We start from the raw sequence: 22,048 nt of genomic DNA on the forward strand, positions 1-22,048 counted from the left end.
ATCACAAACATAGAGGGTTCTAGTTGCAAGTACGATCTGCCCATTGTCCTGATGTGGCCCATAGACAACTAAAATGTGTGTGTATAAATGTAAATGTGTGTGTACGCGTGAGAGTATGAGTATATATATATATGTATGTTTATAAGGACTTCATACGTTGAACTCCTCCCGGAAGAGCTTGTTGTCGTCAGCCATGCGACGATTCATCTCCTCCTCCAGCTTGTCGACAACAAGGGGAGGGTACTTCCTGTTGGTGCTGGGTGAGCGGGCCAATAGTGGCACACTCTGGAGCTCTGCAAGAGCAGGAAGCAGGAAGGGAGGGAAGAGGGAGAGGAAAGACAGGAGGGAAGGAATGGGAGGAGAAAGATAGAGTTCCACAGGAGATAGACAGAGACAGAAAGATAGAGACATAAACCCTTATTTTTGTGACACTGCCAACAAAAAATTATACAAATACAATTAATTATATACACTATACAAATAGTATTTCAATACTTTTTACAGTAAAATACAATAAGAAAAACCTGTTGTAAGAGCCAGATAGTGACACATTCACCAACCAATGATTATAAACTAAATCAATACACTGTAGAAAAATATATTACATGTCCTAAACATTACATTCCAATCTGCACACGCAATGTCTCCAAACTGACTGTCTGTTCTGTAACAAAAGCCCACAAGGGGGCGCTGTAAACCAATCCAACACTGCTACTGAACCACAAGTCATCATATGGAACAACAGCATAGGCCGAGAACCAGTAAATGACTACAAAACCAATGCGATCTTATCCAAACAGAGAACAATGCAGAAAGTTGGCTATGATATAGATTACAAGTCCCTGTAAGTGTACCACCACAGGCAAAACGTGTGTTCACACAACTACAGTGATTTTACCTGTATCATCTGATCTTCCGTTGGTCAGCCTGAAGGAGTTGGAATGGCTGCCGGCCTGCTTGTACTTCTTAAACCTGTCAATCACACGACATGCATGAATAGATATATCCAGAATGACACACACTGCCATTGCCATGGTAACTTCTGTAACACTTAGTTTATCAATACCGTCCTCAATAGGGTGTGAGTGTATGAAAGGTGACAAGCAAGCCATTTCCGCTCTGCCCTTCGAAAAACTGTAATGAATTGTGTGAGTAGGTTTGGGTGTACAAGACAGTTAGCATTTTACGTGGGTCTCATGTCTTAATATTGTATAGCTCTACACACTTTTCTTTTCAGTTTTAATATGCCAGCCTGAGATGAGGCTGAAGACACTTCTGTCAGGCAGAAAACCAAGGATGTATTCATTATGGCGCACCATAGCAAAACGTAGTATGTGTTTCTTTTTGGACAAAACAAGCATTTTTTATTGGACAAGTTCCGGGAGCCCTCCCGGTGTCAGTGCGTTTTTTCTCTTTGGTGCCTCATGAACACGACCCAGGGGCGAGTCCCCCTAAAGCTTCGTAGCTAATGTGGCACTATTTTTACCCTGACGTAGAGTATAGATCCAGGCCCCTGGCAGAACAGCAAAAGGCTTATTTTTGAGAGCTTTGCTCGCTTCAAGCGAAGAAGATGGACAGTCAAACGTAAGATTTTACCATTCTGACTCTCTCACTGCTGTGGGGGATGGTTGTCATTTAGCCACAAAGCTGTCAGGGAACCCACCCCATGGTTGTGTTCAGTAGGGAGACAGGGAACCCACCCCATGGTTGTGTTCAGTAGGGAGACAGGGAACCCACCCCATGGTTGTGTTCAGTAGGGAGACAACTTTTGAAAAGGACAGGTACTAGCTGAACTCAGACAAGGTACTAGCTGAACTCAGACAAGGTACTAGCTGAACTCAGACAATTTTCACTTCGTTGAAAATTGTTTTGTTACCATGTGCCCTAATAAACAGGAGCCAGGTGAGCGGTGTGGGTGGGTCAGGGTTAGCGGTGTGGGTCAGGGTTAGCGGTGTGGGTCAGGGTTAGCGGTGTGGGTCAGGGTTAGCGGTGTGGGTGGTTTCTACCTGAGTGAGTATGACTGACCTGAGCATGTAGAGGATGATGATGATGAAGACAATGACGAGCAGGGACGACAGAGCCACCATCACCGCAATGATGGGCGTGTCATCTGAGAGAGACAGGAGAGAGATAATTCACAACCTATTTTAAAAGTGTATCTATCCATTGTACAATGAGTACTTGTCTTATGTTGGTCACATTACAAGACCCAACACACAAACACACGACAGGCTGGGAGCAGCACAGGGTCAGCCTCAAAGCAGCGCCCCTGGAGCACTTTGCCACGCACAAGGGCACAACGGTAGTAGGTGGCGGCGGGGCACAAGAGACACCAGAAACTCCCTGGTTGCCGGTTCACTAGCCAACATTTTCATGTCAGCACTGGGATTCCCTTTGGCAAGGCAACTTCTTTAATTCCCAGTACCTACAAAAGCAAGATGGTGGAAGTGCCTGGTGTGGGGTAATATTTGATTTGCTCTCGAAGAAAAATAACCGTGCTGAGCGTACACGTGGACACTGTCCTTGAGAGTGCAGATACATCACTATTTAATTGGCAGGCAGAGTCAATCTTTCACATGATAGGCTACAAAATAGGAGGCTTGGGTCAGGCACTGAAACTCAGTTTAACATATGCTCTCAGTACGCATCAGACTTGGGTTCAAACTGTATTTGACATTTGATTGAGCCTGTCTGGATTGACAAATTGGGTTTGGGTTGGCACTTTGCGCTAAGCAAGCTTGATCAAGTGCACAAATTAAGTATTTGAAAAGAAAAACAATTCTATTTAATATGCTTAATGGTAAACATGTTAGACAGGCTATATGCAACTCTGGCTGCTTTGTGACTTCTACACTGACTACAGGAGCTCCTAACTAAGGACATCTTGGTACCAGTTACTCTGGACAACTTTGTTATGTCTTTCGTATCATTTTCATCATAGTGACATGAGGTCCTTAACCGTCAATACAGACGTCATTAACCGTCGTTATAGAGACTTCATTAACCATTATAGAGACATCATTAACCATAGTTATAGAGACTTCATTAACCATTATAGAGACATCATTAACCATCGTTATAGAGACTTCATTAACCATTATAGAGACATCATTAACCATCGTTATAGAGACTTCATTAACCATTATAGAGACATCATTAACCATAGTTATAGAGACTTCATTAACCATTATAGAGACATCATTAACCATCGTTATAGAGACTTCATTAACCATTATAGAGACATCATTAACCATCGTTATAGAGACGTCATTAAACGTTGTTACAGAGACGTTATTAACCATTAACCATTAAGAGTCTAAGCCAGGGGGAGGGGGGGTTCTACTAAGCTATATGGAATTGTATTAATTAGGTCATACCAAGGATCATTTAGCTATTTGATTTTAAATTTCAAGACCCCTTGAAGTATAATTTTTTTTAAATAATAATTTCAAGAAATTATTTTTGGCCTTACTGCTATTAGCCCATACAAAATGCATAGAATAACAGATTCACTACCAAAAGACAAGGCATGTGAGGCCTGTGGGTGTCCTAGAGCAAAAAACAACCAACATTTAAATTTTTTGTCTATTAAAATAACATCAAATTTATCAGAAATACAGCGTAGACATTGTTAATGTTTTAAATGACTATTGCAGCTGGAAACGGCTGGTTTTTAATGGAATATCTACATAGGCGTACAGAGGCCCATTATCAGCAACCATCACTCCTGTGTTCCAATGGCACGTTATCTTAGCTAATCCAAGTTTATAATTTTAAAAGGCTAATTGATCATTAGAAAACCCTTTTGCAATTATGTTAGCACAGCTGAAAACTGTGGTGCTGATTAAAGAAGCAATACAACTGGCCTTCTTTAGAGTAGTTCGTATCTGGAGCATCAGCATTTGTGGGTTCAATTACAGGCTCAAAATGGCTGGAAACAAATAACTTTCTTCTGAAACTCATCAGTCTATTCCTGTTCTGAGAAATTAAGGCTATTCCATGTGAGAAATTGCCAAGAAACGGAAGATCTCGTACAACGCTGTGTCCTACTCCCTTCACAGAACAGCGCAAACTGGCTCTAACCAGAATAGAAAGAGGAGTAGGAGGCCCCGGTGCACAACTGAGCAAGAGGACAAGTACATTAGAGTGTCTAGTTTGAGAAACAGATGCCTCAAAAGTCCTCAACTGGCAGCTTCATTAAATAGTACCCGCAAAACACCAGTCTCAACGTCAACAGCGAAGAGATGACTCTGGGATGCCGACAGTAAGTGATAGTGATCCCAGTGGGAATCAAACCCAAACCCTGGCATTGCTAGCACTAAGCCACTCTTACCAACTGAGTCACACAGGGGCCACATTTGATTTCAAGTTGTTCAAACTGCCATCTTGGCTATTTCAGCTAATTGTTGTTCATTTTTCATTATTCTGTGGAATTTTCAGTGTTCTCTGAGGGACAATGTACACATTGAATGGTGCTGCATCACGTTGTTAGAAAGGTAATTGAAACTGATGAGGAGTAGAGAAGAGGGACTATTCGGTCCATTTCATTTCAATGTCTCATACCATGGGCATAGAGGATGGACAGAAACCACAGACAGAGGAGAGATACTGGAGGGCTTGAATACTGCGTGTGTTCGACAGGCCAGTTAAATTATTGGCTGCCACGACTGCTTATCTGTTATGCTATCGTAAATTGTCAGCGCGGTTGTATGACCGCTTGGCATGCCATTGTAATGAGACATCAACACCTCACACACACACAGTCTTACCGGTGTCTTCTTCTCCACCACCTGAGGAGGATAAAACAAGAGTCATTACTATCAAACCTAAAAAAAAACACACCAAACCCCCCCCACAGCACTTAAGTTCTCGACTTTCACTCTCACACACTCCACTAGCAACCAACATACAATTAACACACAGACACACACCTGGAACAGTAGCACTGCCAGTGGCCGACGTGGCGTCCACCGTTGGGTTTGTGTCTGTGTTGGTGGCGGTGTCTGGTGACTGAGTCTCTGGAACAGAGGTCCCATTCTCCCCTCCCCCTCCCTGACTGATTGTGGTTGGAGCAGGGGGTGGCTGCGGGGTGGAGTTCACCCCTGTGGGGATTTGGGGGGCTTCGGTTAGGCCAGGGGGTGGTGGAGGGGGGACGGGCGCAGGGGTGGCACCACTGGGGCCTGCAGTCAATATGACACCATCCACAGTTGTGGTAGTTGTCATTGTCGTCGCGGCAATCTTCGGGGCTGTGGTTGTTGGAGGGGGAGGGGGGGGGCGATGGTTGTTGTCAAGGGAACATTGGGGAGGGTGTTGGCGGGAGGGTCCTTGGATTTGGCAGTGGGGACTGGACCTCCTAGGGATGAAAGGTAAGGTGTGAGAGAGGAGGGAGAAGAAAGACGGAGAGAGAGAGAGGAGTGAGAGGAGCGAGCGAGAGAGAGAGAGATATTCAGTTTATTTAGGCTATTTCTGTTGAGTCAATTTGCAGCTTCATGAGAGGTGCAGTAAACAATAGCGTTGAATATGTCAAATAGTGTCAGCGTTGGGATCCGGCTGTGCAGGTGATGATGTCATGTGGGTCCTTACCTGTGGGGGTGGGAGGTGGTCCCTGGGCTGAGACGGAGACCCTGAGGGCCACACTGAGCAGCAGGAGCAGGGGACACACACCCATACTGCCCTGGGAGAATCGGGACACATGCCTTATTACTTAATGACATCCACAAAATTACCTTTTTCACAGTGCAAACAGATGATTGGATTATTAATCCAGATGTGTTGTAATTGTAACTGGAGGCTAATCCTAATCCTGGGCGATCACTTTTATAGTATAATCCAAGTAAATATAAATGCATTTATTATCATGATTTGAGTGGAACAAGGAGTTGATCTCTTACCTTAAGAAGCGAAGTTGGCATCAATCACTCATTCGCACAGTGTGGTCCTGGATCCAAACAGAAAGGAAGACACTGTAAGAATCTTACAGAGACACTCAGAAATGTTTCACTTGTATTATTCGTTTGCATGTTGAGACCATTCTTATATCAAAATGTAAATACTTCATGAAAATTGGAGGATGACTGTTCATTCAGGGATGGTCAAGGTGAAGGAAAAATGAAACCGCACACTGCTCTTGATAGTATCACTGATCTTTAATAAGCTTACGTATCGGCCTAACGGCCTTCGTCAGAGCTTTTGTGAGTTTAAAAAAAATTAGCACCCTTATGTAGACCTAGCCCCACCCACACACCGTTCCACGAATCGAAAGGGGTTGGAGGCGAAGGAAAAATAAATATGTGCTACCAAATATAACAATATGCATTTCATAAATATTCAAATAAAGTATGTAAATAAGACGTATTAAACACATCTGTAAAACCACAATGGGGACATAGACCTACCGAGCAAGTTTTCATTAATCATTAGGTACATCGTACGAAAAACATCAGAGTCATCTTAAATAGGGACATAATTCATGTTCAAATTCACAACATAACATACATAGGCATTTCATCATTAAGACCTTTAGGAAATAATGTCTGGAGGGTGAAAATCCAAAAACATTCTCTTTTGTTCAGAGTATTATTAATATCAACTCCCCTGTCTGATATCTTAACTTTCTCTATGCCACAAAATCTACAAAAAAGGTAGAAATGTCATGTTTTAGGTCATTAAAATGTACTGCGACTGGATAATCCCTGTCGTTTCGCCTGATTTAACTTTTATGTTCACTAATTCTCTGTTTGAGAGAGCGGGAGGTCTTACCAACATAGCAGAGCCCACATGGACATTTAATAATGTAAATAACATGGGTGGTGGTACACGTAATAATGTCATTTATTTGGAACTGTTTTCCTGTATGTGGGTGGCACAAATATTCTCACTTCATCATATTGTTGTACTGTGCGCATCCTCTGCCTTTTGAATTAGGGATGGTCAAGGTAACATATTTTTCCCAGAAGGATTGACTGATCCCAAACTTGCTAGGTGGTGATTTATCCCCAAAATATCTGACCATCTCCTCAGTTAAAAAAACAACAATACTGAATGCGCTACATATTCTGCGGTTAGGTTATCAAACAATGCCTGCATCATTTATTTTATCTGCTTACTGAGCAGTAGCTTTTATATAATGTGATTTACAGTTAGTTTAACACATACAAGCTCACAGAACGGGACCGCCGAGTGCTGAAGCACGTAAAAATCGTCTGTCCTCGGTTGCAACACTCACCACCGAGTTCCAAACTGCCTCTGGAAACATCAGCACAAGAACTGTTCATCGGGAGCTTCATGAAATGTGTTTCTATGGCCGTGCAGCCGTACACATGCCTAAGATCACCAGTCGCAATGCTAAGCGTCAGCTGGAGTGGCGTAAAGCTCACTGCCATTAGACTCTGGAGCAGTGGAAATGGGTTCTCTGGAATGATGAATCACACTTCACCATCTGGCAGTCCAACGGACTAATCTGGGTTTGGTGGATGTCAGGAGAACCCTACCTGCCCGAATGCATAGTGCCAACTGAGAAGTTTGGTGGAGGAGGAATAATGTTCTGGGGCTGTTTTTCATGGTTCGGGCTAGACCCCTTAGTTCCAGTGAAGGGAAATCTAAACGCTACAGCATACAATGACATTCTAGACAATTCTCTGTTTCCAACTTTGTGGCAACAGTTTGATGAAGCCCCTTTCCTGCTTCAGCATGACAATGCCCCCGTGCACAAAGCGAGGTACATACAGAAATAGTTTGTTGAGATAGGTGTGGAAGAACTTGACTGGCCTGCAAAGCCCTGACCTCAATCCTATGGAACACCTTTGGGATGAATAGGGACGCCGACTGCGAGCCAGGCCTAATCGCCCAACATCAGTGCCCGACCTCCCTAATGCCCGTGGCTGAATGGAAGCAAGTTCTCACTGCAATGTTCCAACATCTAGTGGAAAGCCTTTTCCAGAAGAGTGGAGGCTGTTACAGCAGCAAAGGGGGGACCAACTCCATATTAAGGCCCATGACTTTGGATTGAGATTTTCGACGAGCAGCACATACTTTTGCCATGTCATGTATATATTGGGAATAGCCCATCAATAAATAAATACATTAAAAAATCTGATTTTTTTTAGGCCATATCGCCCAAACCTACTATGACCCACGCGGGCATCGAACCCACAACCCCATTTTTGCCAGCACCGTGCTCCAAATCAAATCAAATCAATTGATATGTTCTTCAAAAGAGAGATCAGGGTCCAGAGTAACGCCGAGGTCCTTCACAGTTTTATTTGAGACGACTGTACAACCATCCAGATTAATTGTCAGATTCAACAGAAGATCTCTTTGTTTCTTGGGACCTAGAACAAGCATCTCTGTTTTGTCCGAGTTTAAAAGTAGAAAGTTTGCAGCCATCCACTTCTTTATGTCTGAAACACAGGCTTCTAGCGAGGGCAATTTTGGGGCTTCACCATGTTTCATTGAAATGTACAGCTGTGTGTCGTCCGCATAGCAGTGAAATTTAACATTATGTTTTCGAATGACATCCCCAAGAGGTAAAATATATAGTGAAAACAATAGTGGTCCTAAAACGGAACCTTGAGGAACACCGAAATGTACAATTGATTTGTCAGAGGACAAACCATTCACAGAGACAAACTGATATCTTTCCGACAGATAAGATCTAAACCAGGCCAGAACTTGTCCATGTAGACCAATTTGGGTTTCCAATCTCTCCAAAAGAATGTGGTGATCGATGGTATCAAAAGCGGCACTAAGATCTAGGAGCACGAGGACAGATGCAGAGCCTCGGTCTGACGTCATTAAAAGGTCATTTACCACCTTCACAAGTGCAGTCTCAGTGCTATGATGGGGTCTAAAACCAGACTGAAGCGTTTCGTATACATTGTTTGTCTTCAGGAAGGCAGTCAGTTGCTGTGCAACAGCTTTTTCTAAAATTTTGGAGAGGAATGGAAGATTCGAAATAGGCCGATAGTTTTTTATAATTTCTGGATCAAGATTCGGCTTTTTCAAGAGAGGCTTTATTACTGCCACTTTTAGTGAGCTTGGTACACATCCGGTGGATAGAGAGCCGTTTATTATGTTCAACATAGGAGGGCCAAGCACAGGAAGCAGCTCTTTCAGTAGTTTAGTTGGAATAGGGTCCAGTATGCAGCTTGAGGGTTTGGAGGCCATGATTATTTTCATCATTGCGTCAAGAGATATAGTACTAAAACACTTTAGTATCTCCCTTGATCCTAGGTCCAGTTGGCTCCAACCAACTGAGCCATCGGACGCACATAGAAGCCCACCATTCTGTGTGCTAAATCCCCGTCACTCTCTCCCTCTTGTTCTGGATGTGTCTCGTATCCAGGTGGTGCGCCGTAACATGAATAATAAATGACCACATAGTGGGACATGGTGAAGGAAATGGAATCTGGGAAAAAAGCATGGTATGTATGCATTTCAATTTGGGCCTAGCCCTATGTGCAAGACGGGACATAGTTAACCTACTCTTGGAAATAAATAGAGAAGTTAGGGACTGCAAAGGACCCACGAGTCGGGATTGAGACAACTTTTTCAGATTTTGGACTTGGACATGGACTTGGCAAAATTGCCTGTATTGTGTAATAGCTTTCTGCACTGACTGCAGTGGGGCTCACCTCAAACAACAATGAAAGGGATTCAGTTGAAATGTGTGTGTAGGGAAGGGCCTAGAGAGCGCCGGCATGGTGGGCTGACTGTCAGATGTAATCCCACCAGTCCACTGGGTGCGGTTTTACTGACTGAGCTGTGATAATCCCTGGCCTAATCCTATGGTCCTGACCCAGGAATAATCCAGCCCGTCTGGCTCTCTTTATTGCAATCTAGCCACACATACACGCACAGGGATGACTGCAGACAGACACACAAATCCTGGTTATCAGGAATTTACTGCCAGAACCTCCGAATTGGGTGCAAAAAACAGCTACTGTGCCACTTCTATCTAGGGGGAAAGGCTGTGATTCTTACAGTTTAGACCAGTATTTCCCAGCCCCGGTCTTCAACCTGGAGACTGTCCAAACATCAGTTGGACACTTCCAAATGGGGACCTGTTGGCCTACTCATCCACTATCAAATGTATGATATTAAATGCCCACACCAGTAGAAATGCACTTTTTTGAGCTGAAAGATGACGGCCAGAGCTTACCCATCAGGTTGCACATCGACGCAAGTCAATAAGTCATCATCAGTAAGTCAAAGTATGATATATTTGGGCTTGAAGTACCAAATCCGAATGTGTGACTTCGGATGTTACCGTGAGTCTTAAATGTATTTTCCTATGAGATGACGAGCACATTTATTACAGCCTACGTTTCGTTTCAGGGTGGGTTTTATTTAAAATGTTACCAGCCACCAGCATGGCAATGTTTATTAATCAGAAACACCTGCTGCAAATTTCTTCCTATTCGTGAGTCATCTGAGCCAAACAGCTTTTCTCTGTAGCCTACACTTCCTATTCGTGAGTCATCTGAGCCAAACAGCTTTTCTCTGTAGCCTACACTTCCTATTCGTGAGTCATCTGAGCCAAACAGCTTTTCTCTGTAGCCTACACTTCCTATTCGTGAGTCATCTGAGCCAAACAGCTTTTCTCTGTAGCCTACACTTCCTATTCGTGAGTCATCTGAGCCAAACAGCTTTTCTCTGTAGCCTACACTTCCTATTCGTGAGTCATCTGAGCCAAACAGCTTTTCTCTGTAGCCTACACTTCCTATTCGTGAGTCATCTGAGCCAAACAGCTTTTCTCTGTAGCCTACACTTGGGTTTAAAAACAGCCACAAAGTCAAAATTGGCTATATCATACAAATTGAACAGAAATGAGCTTGTTGGTCTTAATTAAAAGGTTAGGCTAAGGCTAGCGGTGTGGTTAAGGTGACAGTAAGGTTTCAAATATGATTTTAAGAAGAGAAAATGTATAAATAGTTGCCCTTACAAAAAATATTACAGTTTTGAAACTGCAGTAAATGTGCAGTAACTGCAGTCGACTGGTTTTTTGGACGCAGTATTTGCAGCATACTGCAGTTATACTGCACTCTGACTGCTATCTTTTTCGTATGGGTGGTTTTATGACTTTGCGGCACGCCTGGGCAGCAGGTAGCCTAGCGGTTAAGAGCGTTGGGCCAGTAACCAAAAGGTTGCTAGTTCGAATCACTGAGACGACTAGGTGAAAAATATGCCGATGTGCCCTTAAGCAACTTACCGTTCCTGTAAGTTGCTCTGGATAGAAATGTCTGCTAAATGACTAAAATGTAAACGTAAATGTTTCACTTTTGCCGTTTTCTATCCCTAAACGAGGACAGAGAATCAGGATTCATCCCTGTGCTAAATTTAGAAGAGGTGTTTCTAAATTTAAAGGGTGGCCTTGTGCATTGCGAGTGTTTCACTTGACTTTGCTCTTAAAGCAGACTAATCACTGCAGAGCTGAATCCAGGATAGAACTAAAGGAAACAACCAACATACCGACAAAGAGGCCTACACACTAAACAGAGTAGATTATGCATCTCATACAAAAACTTTATTGAGCAAATTTCCTTCCTTTTTAAAATGGCGTTTTGCTTCATTTAAAAGTTGCCACAATAACTTAACGAGCAGAAACAAAGCATGGAAAACAGACCAAAAAATGTATCGCCTTTTCTCTGCTTTTCTCCCTCCCTAGTAGACCATCTCCCTAGCTGATTCAGACTCCAGGAAAGTCGTAAAACAGCAAGAGCCATTGCTTCCTTCCCCCGCAGTCTGTCTGCCTGCTAGTCCCCTAAACCCCTTGCTCATCCAAAACCAGCCTCTGACCCTTTAACCCTTCCCGTCCAATGCCCCAAACCTCCCCTCACCTGACCCACAGAACAACCATCCTCATAACCAATGATTCAGCTATGACACAACCATCCCCATTAACATTAGCAACTATAAATTCATGTTAGACCGATTGAAACAGCAGCATCCTCTTTAAATTTGGCATGGTTGCATCAGTTGTCTTGTAAGAATCAGCCTTTGCACTTGAAATCGGCTTGCAACACTGGGAGCCTAAATGACCTTTTTGTACACCATGTGATTGGGCGGAGTGTTTATGGTGGTGAGGTGAAGCCATCCGATGCTAACCAGAGCTAGTAGCCGCAACTGATGGAGTCCGTGAGTGTAGTGTACAAGGGTAGCCCACCAGTCTGATCTATAGGTCTGAGTGCATTAGTCTATGGGGACACAGATAAATGTGTTTTGTTCACCTAAGCAGTCCCCAAACCCTTTCTCTGAGTGTGTGTGTGTGTGTGTGTGTCCACAGAGAGGTGTGGGTGCTGTGAGAGGCATGTCCCAGTGACTTAAGTGGAGAGAGGAAATTATTAATTCAAGAGGCACTAGTCAAGTGTTTCTACTTCATAGGCCTACCTAGGCTACACTCACTCAACACAACAACAAAGTGCTCTCTTTGCTCTCTTTTATAGTCAAGTAAGAGAACAAAACACCCTTTGGAGTGATGGCTCTTATAGGCCTATTTGTCGCAGAGACCGTAGAGAAAGCTTACTGAACAATCTGTGGTTGTAGTAGCAGTAGAATGTGAGGGACTCGGAATCATGCACATCCATCCATATGAGAATATTCAGCCTCATCACTCAAAGCTTATAGCACCCCCAAAACATCAAAGTTTGACAACACAAACATCTTCTAAGCCTAGTATGCCATGATACCCTGTACAATACCGCAAACGTACAATGTTCTCCTCTTGCTCAGTTTCCTGTTGCGAAAGCTTTGTTGACAGCTATACCCGACCAAGATATTCTGCTACCCCAGAGAACAAAGACGTGGTCCAAAGTGGCTTCCTCTCAATGCTTCATTTCGAATCGCAATCTTCCGATACCTAAGGCTTAGTTCCACACAGGCAAATCCAATTGAATATGGCCATGTCTAGAACGTTCTAGCCAGCTCATGAGAACTAAAAACTTTATCAATGTTAGTCCACCTGGGTCTGCTTGGGCCAGAATGTGCATAACTTTTCCAAAAGTGCCTAATTTCTCACTTCCTATGTTTTGATATCTTGCTGCATTATCCTTTTCACCCTGAGATGAGCCGTCTCATCAAACGTCCTATTTCCAGGGAGATAAACAATTCAGGCAGAGATATGTTGTTCTTCTACTACAGGACTGACTAATAAGGTGTTCAACAGGGCTACTGTTTTACTGTTTTGACTCCGAACCACATAAATTAGGGACGATACCAGTATCGCGGTAATAGTAAGTATTGTGGCAAGGAAACAAAATACAAAGGATCTCTCTTCTTTAGGATAACAGTTCTAATGTTAGAAACTAACATCATTATGTCATCGAGTCACATTTATTTATTTTCCAAGCACACAATATTTTACATACAGCAGGTTAACGGACCGAAGAGTTAAGTCTGCTTCGTGTTTTCATTTTTGCCTCGGGGGAAACTAAGTGATACTGGGATCATCCCGGCCCTAACGTAAGTGTAGATTTAGACTACATTGGAGGAAATGTTTTATTATTAGCCTAACGTTCATGCCACTGCATTAATAGCCACACAGGGCTCTGCATGTGACCATTATACTCATGTATGCATCCAAATATTTTGCTGTGTGACCTGGGTTCTCTTTTTGTTGTTGCACTAGTGCACCTAGAAAAAAGAAGGATTCTAGCTTTAATATCTCAAATATTTCTCATTGTGCTCCTAAATTTCTTTGTGTAAGCCTACATTTTTCAACTTATGCACACGTGCTCCTTGTAAAAAAGGTCTTCGTAAAGCCCCGTCACAATAAGCTATAATGCAGCAGTCCACAAAACACATTCAGTTCGATACTGCGAAGGCCTGTTTTTCAGTATTTTTCCTCACGCTTTGTTTAGTTGCCATCTGATCTCAAATGGATCAAAATAGGTGAACAATTTAAAAGAAAAGCCTTAATTTCAATGTCGGCATTTGTCGGTAAGACAGGTAAGGTGTTTAAGTGCAGAAGGGCGCAGGCCCAAACGTCATAATGGTCATGTGCCTCCTTATAAACAGCAACAGTGGTGCATACATACACAACCTATTCAGAACAGCGAATCCGGCGCAAACGCTGCATTCTATCTGATTGCCTAGATATTCCAAAAGCATCATGCATGTTAGTCATTGGTGTTGACTGTTGCCTCATGAACAATAGACTCCTGTCCAACACAAGGCTCAATCTTACAGGGAAAATGTCTTCCAAACCTGAACTCAAATTGCCAAAAGTGTTGCTGGATTTAGGCTTCTTGAGATCAGGACGCTGTAGGATAACGATGCCAATGTGCATTAGGCCTAACCGTATCAGCAAAGACACAAAAAGCACACAAAATCCTGTCCAAGTGTGACAGTAGTTCAGTTCATTATAAAAGATACATTCCTCACACACGATTACCTTTGCATGTTGTTTAGCCTATTGTAATTGTGTGTGATGGATATTTTATAATCCGTTACATTTTGGGTTTATAATTCCCTGCACCACATAGGCCTATATAAAACAGTGGTGGTGTTAACATTCATATTTAAAAGCAAGTGTGACAGTAGAACATAGGTTAACCACTGCACTTATGCTGCTTTTTATTTTTACACAAAACAGTGAGTTTTCTACCTGACCTCTTAGCTGATGGTTTATCAAGCCTCTGATCCTTTTCTTTCACACCAACTGTGCCAAGGCTAATACTTTATTTTTCTTTATTTCACCTTTATTTAACCAGGTAAGCCAGTTGAGAACAAGTTCTCATTTACAACTGCGAGCTGGCCAAGAAAAAGCAAAGCAGTGCGACACAAACAACACATGGCATAAACAAATGTACAGTCAATAACACAATAGAAAATCTATATACAGTGTGTGCAAATGAGGTAAGATTAGGAAGGTAAGGCAATAAATAGGCCGTAGTGGCGAAATAATTACAATTTAGCAAGTAAACACTGGAGTGATAGATGTGCAGAAGATGAATGTGCAAGTAGAGATACTGGGGTTCAGAGGAGAGAGAATAAAAATAAAAAATGTTTTAAATAACATGGGGATGAGGTAGTTGTATGGGATATTTACAGAGGGGCTATGTACAGGTGCAATGATCTGTAAGCTGCTCTGATAGCTGATGCTTAAAGTTAGTGAGGGAGATATGAGTATCCAGCTTCAGTGATTTTTGCAATTCGTTCCAGTCATTGGTAGCAGAGAACTGGAAGGAAAGGTGGCCAAAGGGGGAATTAGCTTTGGGGATGACCTGTGAAATATACCTGCTGGAGCGTGTGCTACAGGTGGGTGCTGCTATGGTGACCAGTGAGCTGAGACAAGGTGGGGCTTCACCTAGCAAAGACTTATAGATGACCTCGAGCCAGTTTGTTTGGCCGAATATGAAGCGAGGACCAGCCAACGAGAGCATACAGGTCACAGTGGTGGGTGGTTTATGGGGCTTTGGTGACAAAACGGATGGCACTGTGATAGACTGCAAATGTACAGTCAATAACACAATAGAAAAATCTATGTACAGAGTGTGCAAATGTAGACGAGTAGGGAGTAAGGCAATAAATAGGCCATAGAGGTGAAATAATTACAATTTAGCATTAACACTGGAGTGATAGATGTGCAGATGATGTGCAAGTAGAGACACTGGGGTGCAAAAGAGCAAGAGGATAAATATCAATATGGGGATGAGGTAGTTGGGTGTGCTATTTACAGATGGGCTGTGTACAGGTACAGTGATCGGTAAGCTGCTCTGACAGCTGATGCTTAAAGTTAGAGAGGGAGATATAGGTCTCCAGCTTCAGTGATTTTTGCAATTCGTCCCAGTCATTGGCAGCAGAGAACTGGAAGGAAAGACGGCCAAAGGAAGAGTTGGCACAGCAGGACTAAAGTTGGCCTTACATACCTACTTTGCAGTTCTTAACAATACGAGAGCTTGGAACTAAAACTTGGTTCTATCTGCAAAAAGACGATCCGGAGATGATTGGCTTCAAAGTTCAGAACCCTCATTGGTTTGAATGGTGTCAGCGATTTTGATATTGTATTCTTTTGAACTTAACATGAATTGGGATATTTAGAGTACAATATAGGCTAGGTAGAGAACATTGAACAGAACAAGGCTATGTCAATAACAACATTTTTACAAAAATGCAGAATCAGATAGAACCTTATAGTCCCAAGCTCTCGATTAACATGCTTTATAAACAACAGGTGTAGACTAACTGAATTGCTTCCTTATGGGCCCTTCCCAACAATGTAAAAAAAATGAGGAATAAATACACAATGAGTAATGATAACTTTGCTAAATACACGGGGTACCAGTACCGATTCGATGTGCAGGAGTATGAGATAATTGAGGTAGATCTGTACATATAGGTAGGGATACAGTGACTAGGCAACTGGATAGATAATAACAGCAGCGTATGTGACGAGTCAAAAGAGTTAGTGCAAAAAGGGTCAATGCAGATAGTTAACCAATAGCTACCTGGACTAACTATTTTGCAGTCTTATAGCTTGGGGGTAGAAGATGTTCAGGGTTCTGTTGTTCCAGACCTGGTGCATTGGTACAGCTTGCCGTGCGGTAGCAGAGAGAACAGTCTATGACTTGGTGGATGGAGTCTGACAAATTTTTAGGGTCTTCGTCTGACACCGCCCGGTATAGATGTCCTGGATGGCAGGGAGCTCGGCCCCAGTGATGTACTGGGCCGTACGCACTACCCTCTGTAAAGACACTTGTCAGCTGGTCAGCGCATGCTCAGAGTATGCGTTCTCGTAATCAGTCTGGCCCTTTCTCCCGCGTAGTATACGGTCACTCTCCACGGTTCTGAAACATAATCTTCAGTGCGCCGTAAAATTGGTGACTTTACCTATGTTGCTATGTGCATAATAGCAAAGTTAACCAGCATACCGATTCCGTGAGTACCAAGCCTCATGCAACAGAAAACATGTTGGATAAAGTAATTTCCCAGAGTCGGCTGTTTTTAATCTTTGCAATGCTTTAATAAAGACTTTACTTTTTTTTCTTCTCCTTTAGAACAGACTGGTATTACTTAGAATTTATTTAGTGTAGTTTACACTGTTCCAAACAGGCCGACAATTTCTATTGTAATTTAACAGCACATATTATGCACGCAGGTCTCCTTTTTCTTAATCTCCTTATTATTACAATTATTATTATGATCATTATAATAAGTCATGTCATTATCATTAGTAGGCTTAGTATAGCAGCCTTGTATAACCACAATCGAGCTGTAGGCCTAAGAGCACATTCTGTTTAGTCTTAATACCATAACTTACGGTAGCCTATATATTGAAATATAGGCCAAAGTATCATCATTCCTTCATGCCATTACACAGCACACGAGACATTCATGTTCTGTAATGGAATCAAGCATTTTAGTTTAAAAATTAAATAACAAAGGGAGCTTGGAATAATTAGGCCAAAAAAGAAATAAACCACTATTCACGAATGCATGCAACTGTTTTAGTCTCCTGTAATAAAGTCTTATACACACACACAGTCAAAAGTTTGGACACACCTACTCATTCAAGGGTTTTCCTTTATTTTTACCATTATATACTATTTGTATAATAATAGTGAAGACATCAAAACTATGAAATAGTTAATGTAGTACGTAGTAACCAAATTTGTTAAACAAATCAAAATATATTTTATATTTGAGATTCTTCAAAGTAGCCACCCTTTGCCTTGATGACAGCTTTGCATACTCTTGGCATTCTCTCAACCAGCTTCATGAGGTAGTAACCTGGAATGCTTTTCCAACCATCTTGAAGGAATTCCCAGATATGCTGAGAACTTGTTGGCTGCTTTTCCTTCACTCTGCATCCAACTCATCCCAAACCATCTCAATTGGGTTGAGGTCGGGCGATTGTGGAGGCCAGGTCATCTGACGCAGCACTCCATTACTCTCCTTCTTGGTCTAATAGCCCTTACACAGCCTGGAGGTGTGTTGGGTCATTGTCTTGTTGAAAAACAAATGATAGTCAGACTAAGCGCAAACCAGATGGGATGGCGTATCACTGCAGAATGCTGTGGTAGCCATGCTGGTTAACCTGTTGGGGATAGGGGGCAGTATTTGCACGGCCGGATAAAAAACGTACCCGATTTAATCTGGTTACTACTCCTGCCCAGTAACTAGAATATGCATATAATTGGATAGAAAACACCCTGAAGTTTCTAAAACAGTTTGAATGGTGTCTGTGAGTATAACAGAACTCATTTGGCAGGCCAAAACCTGAGAAGATTCCAAACAGGAAGCGCTCTCTCTGACTATTTCTTGGCCTTCTTGATAATCTCTATCCATAACAGGGGATCTCTGGCATAACGTGACATTTTCTAACGCTCCCATAGGCTCTCAGAAGGCGCCAGAACGTTGAATGGTGGCTTTGCAGGCCATGGATGAAAAACAGTAGCGCAATTGGTAAGTGGTCGATCTGAGAACAATGAGACTGGGGCGCGTGCACGAGGCGACACCATGTTTTAATTTTTTGGTCTTTGAATGAAAACAGGGTTTCCCGGTCGGAATATTATCGCTTTTTTAGGAGAAAAATCGCATAAAAATTGATTTTAAACAGCGTTTGACATGCTTCGAAGTACGGTAATGGAATATTTTGAATTTATTTGTCACGAAACGTGTCGGGCGCGTCACCCTTCTTTACCCTTTGGATAGTGTCTTGAACGCACGAACAAAACGCCGCTATTTGGATATAACTATGGATTATTTGGAACCAAACCAACATTTGTTATTGAAGTAGAAGTCCTGGGAGTGCATTCTGAAGAAGAACAGCAAAGGTAATCCAATTTTTCTAATAGTAAATCTGAGTTTGGTGAGTACCCCACTTGGTGGGTGTCAAAATAGCTAGCCCGTGATGGCCGGGCTATCTACTCAGAATATTGTAAAATGTGCTTTCACCGAAAAGCTATTTTAAAATCAGACACCGCGATTGCATAAAGGAGTTCTGTATCTATAATTCTTAAAATAATTGTTATGTTTTTTGTGAACGTTTATCGTGAGTAATTTAGTAAATTCACCGGAAGTGTTAGGTGGGAATGCTAGTCACATGCTAGTCACATGCTAATGTAAAAAGCTGGTTTTTGATATAAATATGAACTTGATTGAACAAAACATGCATGTATTGTATAACATAATGTCCTAGGAGTGTCATCTGATGAAGATCAAAGGTTATTGCTGCATTTAGCTGTGGTTTGGGTTCATGTGACATCATATGCTAGCTTGAAAAATGGGTGTCTGATTATTTCTGGCTGGGTACTCTGCTGACATAATCTAATCTTTTGCTTTCGTTGTAAAGCCTTTTTAAAAATCGGACAGTGTGGTTAGATTAACGAGAGTCTTGTCTTTAAAATGGTGTAAAATAGTCATATGTTTGAGAAATTGAAGTAATAGCATTTCTAAGGTATTTGATTATCGCGCCACGGGATTCCACTGTCTGTTGAGTAGGTGGGACGCAAGCGTCCCACTGGCCCAGAGAGGTTAAGTGTGCTTTGAATTAAAATTTTAAAAAATCTGTCAATCCCACCTACTCCATGATTCACATGGGAACAACACATGCGGGGATCACCCATTGACCTACTCGGCGGTTGGAACCAATGATCTCAAATTTGAACTCATCAGACCAAAGGACAGATTTCCCCCGGTCTAATGTCCATTGCTCGTGTGTCTTGGCCCAAGCAAGTCTCTTCTTCTTATTGGTGTCCTGTAGTAGTGGTTTCTTTGCAGCAATTCGAACAGTTGATGTTGAGATGTGTCTGTTACTTGAACTCTGAAGCATTTATTTGGGCTGCAATTTCTGAGGCTGGTAACTCTAATGAACTTATCCTCTGCAGCAGAGGTAACACTGGGTCTTCCTTTCCTGTGGCGGTCCTCATGAGAGCCAGTTTCATCATAGCGCTTGGTGGTTTTTGTGACTGCACTTGAAGAAACTTTCAAAGTTCTTGAAATGTTACGCATTGACTGACATTCATGTCTTAAGGTAATGATGAAATGTAATTTCTCTTTGCTTATTTGAGCTATTCTTGCCATAATATGGACTTGTTCTTTTACCAAATAGGGCCATCTTCTGGATACCACCTCTACCTTGTCACAACACAACTGATTGGCTCAAATGCATTAAGGAAAGAAATTATACAAATTAACTTAACAAGGCACACCTGTTAATTGAAATGCATTCCAGGTGACTACCTCATGAAGCTGGTTGAGAGAATGTCAAGAGTGTGCAAAACTGTCATCAAGGCAAAGGGTGGCTACTTCAAAGAATCTTAAATATATATTTTGATTTGTTGAACACTTTTTTGGTTAATCCATGATTCCATGTGTTATTTCATAGTTTTGATGTCAATGTAGAAATAGTAAAAATAAAGAAAAACCCTTGAATGAGTTGGTGTGTCCAAACTTTTGACTGGTACTGTGTGTGTGTGTGTGTGTGTGTGTGTGTGTGTGTGTGTGTGTATGCATGCATGTACAGTTGAAGTCAGAGGTTTACACACACCTTAGCCAAATACATTTAAACTCAGTTTTTCACAATTCCCAACATTTTTATTTCTTTCATCACATTCCCAGTGGGTCAGAAGTTTACATAACACTACCAAATACTAATTGAGTGTATCATTCAATTGTTTAACTTGGGTCAAACATTTCAGGTAGCCTTCCACAAGCTTCCCACAATAAGTTGGGTGAATTTTGGCCCATTCCTCCTGACAGAGCTGGTGTAATTGAGTCAGGTTTATAAGCCTCCTTGCTCACACATGCTTTTTCAGTTTTGCCCACACATTTTCTATAGGATTGATGTCAGGGCTTTGCGAGGGCCACTCCAATACTTTGACTTTGTTGTCCTTAAGCCATTTTGCCACAACTTCAGAAGTATGGTTGGGGTCATTGTCCATTTGGAAGACCCATTTGCGACCAAGCTTTAACTTCCTGACTGATGTCTTGAGATGTTGCTTCAATATATCCACATCATTTTCCCGCCTCATGATGCCATCTAATTTGTGAAGTGCACCAGGCTCTCCTGCAGCAAAGCACCCCCACAACATGATACTGCCACCCCTGTGCTTCACGGTTGGGATGGTGTTCTTCGGCTTGCAAGCCCCCCCCCTTTTTCCTCCAAACATAACGATGGTCATTATGGCCAAACAGTTCTATTTTTGTTTCATCAGACCAGAGGACATGTCTCCAAAAAGTACAATCTTTGTCTCCATGTGCAGTTGCAAACCGTAATCTGGCTTTTTTTATGGCGGTTTTGGAGCAGTGGCTTCTTCCTTGCTGAGCGGCCTCTCAGGTTATGTCGATATAGGACGCGTTTTACTGTGGATATAGTTACTTTTGTACCTGTTTCCTCCAGCATCTTCACAAGGTTCTTTGCTGTTGTTCTGGGATTGATTTGCACTTTTTGCACCAAAGTACGTTCATCTCTAGGAGACAGAACATGTCTCCTTCCTGAGCGGTATGACGGCTGCGTGGTCCCATGGTGTTTATACTTGCATACTATTGTTTGTACAGATGAACGTGGTACCTTCAGGTGGAAATTGCTCCCAAGGATGAACCAGACTTGTGGAGGTCTACAAAAAAAATTCAGAGGTCTTGACTGATTTCTTTTGATTTCCCCATGATGTCAAGCAGAGACACTGAGGTTGAATGTAGGCTGTGATGTACATCCACAGGTACACCGCCAATTGACTTAAATAGTGTCAGTTAACCTATCAGAAGCTTTGAAAGCAATGACATCATTTTCTGGAATTTTCAAAGCTGTTTAAAGGCACAGTCAACTTAGTGTATGTAAACTTCTGACCCACTGGAATTGTGATACAGTGAATTATAAGTGAAACAATCCGTCTGTGAACAATTGTTGGAAAAATGTCTTGTCATGCACAAAGTAGATGTCCTAACTGACTTGCCAAAACTATAGTTTGTTAACAATAAATTTGTGGAGTGGTTGAAAAACGAGTTTTAATGACTCCAACCTAAGTGTATGTAAACTTCTGACTTCAACTGTATATTACAGTACCATACAGTATCTCGGGGATTTCATAGAATGGAAGACAAAGATGCA

General features: G+C 42.1%; 1 protein-coding gene across 3 annotated transcripts in view; it reads right to left on the reverse strand.

The window, feature by feature from the left end:
- Positions 1-22,048, reverse strand: part of ptpra (protein tyrosine phosphatase receptor type A) — a 58,763-nt gene that overhangs the window by 16,434 nt on the left and 20,281 nt on the right. For all 3 annotated transcript variants that reach the window (XM_014167544.2, XM_014167543.2, XM_014167540.2), the window contains exons 2-8: positions 5,892-5,938; positions 5,584-5,674; positions 4,932-5,353; positions 4,770-4,790; positions 2,026-2,110; positions 899-972; positions 157-293 (exon numbers count right to left, since the gene is read on the reverse strand). In XM_014167544.2, the coding sequence (XP_014023019.2) occupies positions 157-293; positions 899-972; positions 2,026-2,110; positions 4,770-4,790; positions 4,932-5,223 (609 nt within the window). In that variant the 5' untranslated portion in view covers positions 5,224-5,353; positions 5,584-5,674; positions 5,892-5,938. The remainder of the gene's footprint in view (positions 1-156; positions 294-898; positions 973-2,025; positions 2,111-4,769; positions 4,791-4,931; positions 5,354-5,583; positions 5,675-5,891; positions 5,939-22,048) is intronic.

The sequence above is a fragment of the Salmo salar genome, chromosome ssa22 (assembly GCF_905237065.1).
Source record: "Salmo salar chromosome ssa22, Ssal_v3.1, whole genome shotgun sequence".
NCBI lineage: Eukaryota > Metazoa > Chordata > Actinopteri > Salmoniformes > Salmonidae > Salmo > Salmo salar.